This window comes from Crocodylus siamensis, chromosome 6 (assembly GCF_052110815.1).
Source record: "Crocodylus siamensis isolate JL-2025a chromosome 6, ASM5211081v1, whole genome shotgun sequence".
Taxonomy (NCBI): Eukaryota; Metazoa; Chordata; order Crocodylia; family Crocodylidae; genus Crocodylus; species Crocodylus siamensis.
In genome coordinates this window covers 45,291,054-45,299,619 of record NC_143400.1, presented here as the reverse complement: position 1 = coordinate 45,299,619, position 8,566 = coordinate 45,291,054, and the positions used below count along the sequence as shown (strand labels likewise).

The following is an 8,566-nucleotide window of genomic DNA, read 5'->3' as shown; positions in this document are numbered from 1 at the left end:
GGCCTGAATCACAGTCCCAACTTACATAAAGAAGATATGGCGAAGGCCAGGCGTGCTTGCCTGTGTCCTCCTGCAAAGTGAGTATTAGAGTTGGGGAGCTCTGCACGTGGCTTTGTAATGCTCGGATTCTGGCCTCCCTGTCCCTGACCTCCTTGCATTTCATTTGGTAAATTCCATCTTTGGGTTGGAGAGGGGTCATGGCCTAGTGTTTTTCAAGGAAATAGGGTCTAGGGCTGGGGTGTGCCTTAAAAAAGAGAGAAATGTTTTGAAGAAATCAAGGGTTGTCTTAGGCACAGAACCTATGGTAGAGTTCTACTTTTATAGAATAAATTCCTGGTCATGAAAAGGGGAAAGATGGCTGACCTGGTACTCAGGACACTTGCTTGGAATTATGGAGCTATTGGTTCATCTCTCCTAACCTCACATTATGGATATGGACTCATCTGGGGCTGATAGAGAGAGAGAGAGAGAGAGAGAGAGAGAAATGTGTTATGTTATTAGATGTATACAGTGGAGGAAGGGAAAGGAAACAGGAAAAGTACTATGTGAAGTAGAAGATGCTGTGTGTGGGGAGATAGACAGTTGGAAGAAGAGAGAGTGAGAGTATAAATAGAGGAATGTAAACGGAGAAAGAAATGCTGAAGTGTCAGGTACCCTCACTGAGGGATAAATGTTCATGTACAGTGATGGAAGAGGGTGAAAAGTGTGTACTACAAGAAATGGATATAGCAGTATATATGGGCATAAGGAGAGAAAGTTAAGGGAATGCCTGTGTGTTGGGGGATTATGTGCCACCTTAGATTTTGAGATAGAAAGATTATTCCATAGCACTTTACAAGAAATTAGGCAACATCTTATGAGTTTCTCACTCATCTCATTCTCACAGGGGTACTGTGTTTATCTGCCCCTCTGGTGATCCCACAGCCAAGTGAGATGGAGAATAACACCACTAAGGTGGCAGTTTGTTCTTCTGGGCTTCCCAGTTGCGCTCAACGAGGAGTTCCTGCTCTCTGTCATGTTGCTGACCATATACATTTTCACCTTGGCTGGGAATTTGGTCATCTTGGGCATTGCCCCCACCAGCAAAGAGCTCCACACCCCAATGTACTACTTCCTTTGCAACCTCTCTGTGGTGGACATCTTCTTCACCTCCATCATCATCCCACAGTTCATCAGCAACTTCCTCTCAGGCAATAAAACCATTTCCTTGCTGATTGCATGACTCAATTATACTTCTACTTCTTCCTGGGCTCGGTAGAGTTCTTCCTCTTCACGTCCATGTCCTATGACCGATATGCTGCCATATGCAACCCCCTGCATTATCACATGCTCATGAACAACTGGGTCTGCACCGAGATAGTGCTGGGCTGTTGGTTGGGAGGGCTCCTACTTGTCCTCATTCCAGTCATCCTGAACTCCAGGTTACCGTATTGCCGGTCCAATGTCATCGACCATTTCTTTTGTGATTCTGGTCCCTTGCTGGAGCTGTCCTGCTCTGACACTCACATGATTGAACTGGTGGATTTCCTGCTGTCGGCCATTGTCATCCTCTGCTCAGTATGCCTAACAATCATCTCCTATGCCTACATCCCCTCCACCATCCTGCGCATCCCCACTTTTACACAACAAAGAAAGGCCTTTAACATGTGTGCCTCCCACCTGACCATTGTGTCAATATCCTGTGGTGTCACCATCTTCATCTATGTCACCCCTTCCCAGAAGGGAGTCCTGGGTTTACAGAAGGTACCTGCTGTGCTGACATCCACTGTGTGCCCATTTCCGAACCCCTTCATCTTTACTTTAAGGAATGACACAGTCAAAGATGCCTTGAAGCAGTGTTTTACCTGGCTAAAGGATGTGGTTGTTCAAAGGGTGTTGCAATGCCAGCGAAGTAGCGCTACAGTCAGTAAGACTCTTTGCGTGAAGCTCTAGGATTCTTGTCTCAACCCAGATGGACAGTGGGACCTTATTTAATTGAAAGGTTTTTAAGAGTAGCCCATGGTTTTAGATCAGGGAGTTAGAATACTTCACATCATGCAATGACAATTCCAATTAAAAGGCAGTTTACATGAATATAAAAGAAAAATCAAAATTCCTTGTGTTGCTAAGAACTTGAACAAAGTTTTTGTACTTTATGAAAGAGAACATATTTCACTTAAATGGAAGTGAGATATGTATTTCCTGTAGTTTAGAACATTTTCAGCTTATGCCTTCTGAAAGCAAAACCACAGAATTGTCAAAACCATAATTTAAATGTACTGTTTCTTTTCTCTTAAATCTTTCTGTTTAATTTCCGTGGGCAAAAGCATCAATTCCTGAGCAGCTCCATAATTTCTCCCTGAAGCTACACAACTCTATACTATACTAATTACCTTGATAAATATAACGCTACAGACAACTGCCATTTCTCTCATCTGTATCCCCTTTCTTTGTTTGGTATCACTGAAGGACAGAGAACAGCTCTAATTTTAGAGAGCAAATGCTCCACCCACCAAAAATACTTTCTTTGTCGTCAGTTTGGCAATTCCTCAAAATTTCATGCTTCAGGTGAAAACAGTTTTGAAAATACCTATCATCATCAGGTCCAAAATATGGTGAGGGGGGAAAATGAAGCATTCTGGATGGACAAAATAAAATTACAAATAAGGTACAAGTTTTAAAACACGAGAGATATTAATGCATATAGCAAGGCTGCCTTGTAGGGCTGTGCGAAATTTCACTGGCCGTTTGGTATATATATCCTGGTTTTTTTAAAAGCACTATTTCATATTTTATTTCCAGAGTAAGCAGGTTTGATAGCTAAATCCCATTGCAAGTCTGAGAATTAGGTGCCCAAAGCTCGTTTGTAATTCTACCTAGGAAGGTCCATATGTAGGTTTTCAAATGCCTTGAAAAATCTGGCTTTGAGCCCTCCTTTTTCTGCATGTTTTTGGAACAAAACACATAAAATATGTCCATGTTTAAAATGTGGATGTAAAAAAGAATTAATATGGAAAGGTTCTCTTTGTTATCCTGAAATGCCTTCTAGTGACTAAATTGTAAAATAACTTTCATGTTTTTTTTGTTTTTAAAATCCCACTTCTATTTCACTTAGTTTTTCACATTTGAGGGTAGTAAACACTGGAACAGGTTACACAGAGAGGTTGTGGACAAAGCTTTGGCTGGGATGATCTAGTTGGGGATGGGTCTTGCTTTGAGCAGGGGTTCGGCTACATGACCTGCTGAAGTCCCTCCCAGCCCTAATTTTCTATGATTCTGTGGTCTTCAGTAAATATTGTTTCTGTGTCTCATCACATTTTTGGATTCTGGTTCATATCCGTTTAGGTCAGAGGCATTGAAAATAATTTTATTTTAAGAATAATTGACTGGAATTCTATGATCTGCAAAATAGAAACCTAATGATTCACTCGGCTTATAACAATTTCCCAGTGTGTCCAGGCAGGAGTCCACTGTATAAACCCAGACCAATCCTAGGCTTCCCTCTTTCACTGAAGAAGACAATAACCTACTGCTCATATCAACCAAGGGAACCACTCTTTTGGAGTAAGGGAGTCTTTCCACTGGAGCTGCTCTGAATGTTTCTTTTTCTGCAGAAAATTTAAGTGAAAACTAAACAGAAAAACATATTTTTGATTATCATTTCAGCAAAAAGGCCTGTGTTTTAATAATAAAGAATCCGCACCCCTACTCCCCTCCTGTGTTCTGGTTTTTACTTAATAGATGACCATTTTCCAGAATTTTGACCACTTTTCACAAACATTTCTACTTAATTGGGGAAAAATGGTTTTCCATTGTAAAAATATTTCTCTAGGGGAATTTTGGATTAGCTGTTGTCCGCACCAGTTCAGTAAGGAGAAGCATTAGCAACATCAATATGTAGAGTCTGAAGCTGAAGCTTTTGGAAGGAATTGGTCACTCAGCTACTACTGGAACTCCATTGGTTTGAGCTCTTTTCTCTCTCAGATTATTTTGAAAATGTCAGCCATAGAGTTAGAGCAGACCAAAACCCAGAATATTAGTGAGAAGATCTCCCCCGCAACCCACACCCCAGTTTTCTGGTTTTTGGTTAATAGATGAATGTCTTCCAGAATTTAGGCAACTTTTCACAAACGTTTCTCCATAATTGGGAAAAATATATTTCCATTGTACAAATATTATTCTAGAGGAATTTTGGATTGGCTGTTGTCCCCATCAATTCAGTGAAGAGAGGCATTAACAACATTAAGATGTAGAGTCCAACACTGAAATTTTCCTAAGGAATTGGACAAACAACTGTCATGGTTTGAGCACTTTATCTTCCACTCATTATTTTCAAAATTTCAACCTTTGAGATAGAGCTGACCAAAACCCAGAACAGGTATTCAGTGAGCAATCTTGACATTTAAAAACTTACTAGGCATCAGAACGAAAAGACGAAGAACATTTAAAAAATGCTCATTGTCAGAACAAGTTGATATTTTTGCATAGAAAATATTCAGAATTTACATCTTCCCAACATTTAGATTTCAACAAGGTTGTATTGTTCACCTGAAACACATACAATCCATTTATTTATTTATTTTTAAATGACAGGTGTATGTCCTGCTTCATGGCAATTCTGCATATGGCAATTCTGCATATCTTTGGGTTTATCACACAATTCTTGGAGTGTCATTCAGACTGAGAACTGGGCTGTGTCCATCATAATCTCTTTCAGATCAGATTGCCTATGGCTGTCATAACTTAGCATCACTCTACTGCAGCCTTTGGCTCAGCTCTCTAGATGTTAGTAAACTGGTATCACTCCAGTGGCACCTTTTGGCCAGCTCACTAGCAGGTATAGTTTGCTCCGGCCTTGTCCAGGACTCTTTACATTCCCTGGGAAATCAGATCTTTTCCACTCCCAGCCATGGGGGTTCTTTCCCAGTTAAGTCTCTCCCATAAGAATGCCTTGATATTGAATGTGCACCTGTTGATTTATTTATGGTTTTCTGTAGGGTCATACCTTTGTATAACCAATGCCTGGCTTATATAGTTGCCTGATTGACAGCTATATAAGCATAGGGTAGTCAATGACGCTGGTTCAAGGTTTCATTGATTTTTTTTGAGGTTTGGGTATAACATCCCACCGAAGGCCATTTGAAAGTACTGGTCTCAAAGTCTCACAGCCTTTTTAGATCAGTCCCTCTGATTCCATATGACAGACAGTTCTCTGAGTGCTGGGCACACATCTGGAGCCAGGGGTGTTTTTGTTTCCAGATCTGTGGAGCCAGATATTCCACTACTGTACTCTCCACTCCTACCCTACTCTTCCCCTCACAAAGTCCTTGCTTCTACCAGCTGGAAATCTGATCCAAGCATTCAATGGATTTCTAAGGAGGCATGTGCCTAAAGAGTCAGAGACGGTGGGATATCCAATTGTCTTGACCCTGGGAAGCTGAGAAATAGGAAAACATGATAATGCAGTAGAACCTGGGCTTTTTGCAGAGTTTGGTTTCTCCCTCTCCTGTCAAGATGAGGTTTGTAATGGATCGTAAGGTGTACAGCAGTGGTACAAACAGTTGCAGGGGACCACTGAGATGCTATCACCCAGTTAAGAAACTGCTGAGTTCCACTGTATTCTGAATTGAATCAACATGGCTACAAAATCACTAACAAAATCATGAAATCGAATTTTTAAAAAAAGTAAAGATCTCTTCCAGAAAATCAACCCATTGAGATAAAATCCAAAAATGTATTCGAAACTTATTATGTTGTTATAGTATAACTTGTCATGCACATGAATTCTGCCAGAAAAAGTAATGATGCTAAGTTCTCTGATTTGTGTCTTCTGTAAAATCTTTTTCTTTTTCTTCCTTGCTATACTCTATCTCCATTAGATCTTGAGATTAAACAGCTTTTCAATAAAATGAATGGGAATTTGGATCTCCAAACTTTTCCAAAATCTCATTCTCTCTCTCTCGCATTCAGCTGAAAGAAGAGGGATGGAGCTGGGTGGGGGGGAGGGGGGAGTGAAAATACCCAGGAGGAGGTTATTGTTTGTACATCCGGATATTTTTGTCATGGTTGTTGAGGTTGCTGTTAATTTTTAATTTTTTTGTGGGTCTTTTTTGGCATGTATCATCCTCATCCCCAGGCCCTTGGATAATGACTGCAGACTGGTGAGGCGCTTCCAAATTAGTTCTCTGGAGACAGCAGAATTAATTATGTCCTGTAGATGTTAGCTGTGTTAATGGAAGTCAGGCTACAACATTATTCCCATCCAGAGCAGACATTAAGATCTGCTATGGAGAAAGCACAGCTTTGTTACCTAGCCTTAAACAACTTCATCCTAAAGCTGTTGCTAATGGTGAAGAGCAAAGAATGACCTAGCTAGAGAATACAAAGCAAAGAGAGTCCAGTGGAGCAGGTAGAGACAGTTCCTATTTCCATGGGTCGACGGATGCTGCAGGGAGAAGAATGCAGGCAAGGGGTATATGGAAGAAAGGTGGCACAACAGTGTTTATTAGGACTGGAGAGAGAGTCCTTTAGTTGGTGCTGTGGACCATGCTGTATTCTGGTAGACACCAGCACCTTGATGGCCTGAGTCACAGTCCTGACTTAGAGAAGAATCCGTGAGTTGTGCTTCTTCCTGCAAAGTGAGTATGAGAGTCCTGGAGCTATGCTCATGGCTTTGTAATGCTGAGATCCTGGCCTCAGCCTCTCCCACTTCCTTGCATTTAGTCTTGGAAAACTGCCTTTTTGTGTTGGAGGGGGAATGTGGGCCACTGGTTTTCAGACAGATAGTGTCTAGGGCTAGGTTCTGCTTTAAAGCAAGGACTAAAGTTCTGAGTAAACCAAGGGTGGTCTTCTGCACAGAAGATATGGTAGAGCTGCACTTTATACAATAACTTCCTCATTGCCACCAGGGTCACCAAGAGGGGAAGGGCAGATGATGTGATAGTCAGGACAGTTTTCTCTATCTCTGGAGACGTTAGTTCATGTCTCTATCCTACTACGATGGATATGGACACATCTGGGTTGAGAGAAAAAGACAAAAATGTGTTATGGTATTAGATGTGTATATTGGAGGGAAAGAGAGGACCCATGTACTAGAAGTACCTACTAGAATAAATTGATATCATTGTATGTATGAGCATAAGGAGAGAAAGTTCATATAATGTGCCTGGGTACTGAGGAATTATGTGCCACACGACATTTTGAGAAGAAAAGATGATTCCATAGCACTTTACATGAAATAAGGCAGCATCTTATGAGTTCTTCCATATCTCATTCTCACAGGGGTACTGTGTCGTCCCGCCCTGCCAGTGATTGCACAGCCAGGTGAGATGGAGAATGACACAACCAGGGTGACTAAGTTTGTTCTCTTGGGCTTCCCAATTGGGCGCAAGGCGGAGATCCTACTCACTGTCATGCTTCTGGCCATGTACATCCTGGCCTTGGCTGGGAATTTGGTCATCCTAGCTATTGTTCCCACCAGCAGACAGCTCCACACCCCAATGTACTACTTTCTCTGCAATGTCTCTCTGCTGGACATCTTCTTCACCTCCGTCATCATCCCACAGTTCATCAGCAACCTCCTCTCAGGGGATAAAACCATTTCCTTTGCTGGCTGCATAACTCAGTCCTATTTCTACTTCTTCCTGGGCACAGTAGAGTTCTTTGTCTTTACCTCCATGTCCTATGATAGATATGCTGCTATATGCAACCCCCTGCACTATCACACACTCATGAATGGCAGGGTCTGCACCCAGATGGTTCTGGGCTGTTGGATGGGGGGCTTCCTGTCTGTCCTTTTTCCAACCATCTTGATCTCCAGGTTGCCCTATTGTCGGTCCAATGTCATCGACCATTTCTTTTGTGATTCTGGTCCCTTGCTGGAGCTGTCCTACTCTGACACTCGCATGATTGAACTGATGGATTTCCTACTGTCATCCATTGTCATCTTCTGCTCATTAGTCCTAACAATCATTTCCTATGCCTACATTATCTCCACCATCCTGCGCATTCCCACTTCCACGGGACGAAGAAAGGCCTTCAACACTTGTGCCTCCCATCTGACCATCATTTCAATATCCTGTGGCATCACCATCTTTATCTATGTCACCCCTTCCCAGAAGAGGACCCTGGGCTTCCAGAAGATACCTGCTGTGCTGACAGCCATTGTGTGTCCATTTCTGAACCCCTTCATCTTTACTTTAAGGAATGACACAGTAAAAGGGGCCTTGAAGCAGTGTTTTGTCCAGCTGAAGGATGTGGTTGTTCACAGGGTGTTGCAATGCCGGCAAGGCAGCGCAGCAGTCAGGAAGGCTCTTCATGGGAAGCTCTAGAGCTCTTGTCCCAACCCAGCTGCACAGCGGGACCTAATTATATGGGAAAGATTTTCAAGGGTAATCAAGGGCGTTTTGATTAGTCAGGTAAGAAACAGTCTCGCTAAATGGCAATGTTCATGAACAAAAGAAAATTCTTAGTGTTGCTAAGAATTTGAACAAAGATTATGGACTTCATGAAGGACATGTTTCAGATTATAGGAAAGTAAAATGTGTATTGACTGTAGTTTAGAACATGTTCAGTTTTTGCTTTTTGA

General features: G+C 41.9%; 1 protein-coding gene and 1 pseudogene across 1 annotated transcript; both read left to right on the top strand.

Moving 5' to 3' along the window:
• The first annotated feature begins 36 nt into the window (after window positions 1-36).
• Window positions 37-1,932, top strand: LOC149862552 (olfactory receptor 6J1-like; annotated as a pseudogene).
• Window positions 1,933-7,307: 5,375 nt separating this feature from the next.
• LOC149862551 (olfactory receptor 6J1-like) lies at window positions 7,308-8,309 on the top strand. The gene has a single exon (XM_090053992.1). It carries the CDS (start codon window positions 7,308-7,310, stop codon window positions 8,307-8,309), a length of 1,002 nt encoding a protein of 333 aa, XP_089910118.1.
• Window positions 8,310-8,566: the final 257 nt, after the last annotated feature.

What these genes read in the sequence shown, in the direction of transcription:
- LOC149862551 (XM_090053992.1), top strand. Translation starts at nt 7,308, where the DNA reads ATGGAGAATGACACAACCAGGGTGACTAAGTTTGTTCTCTTGGGCTTC.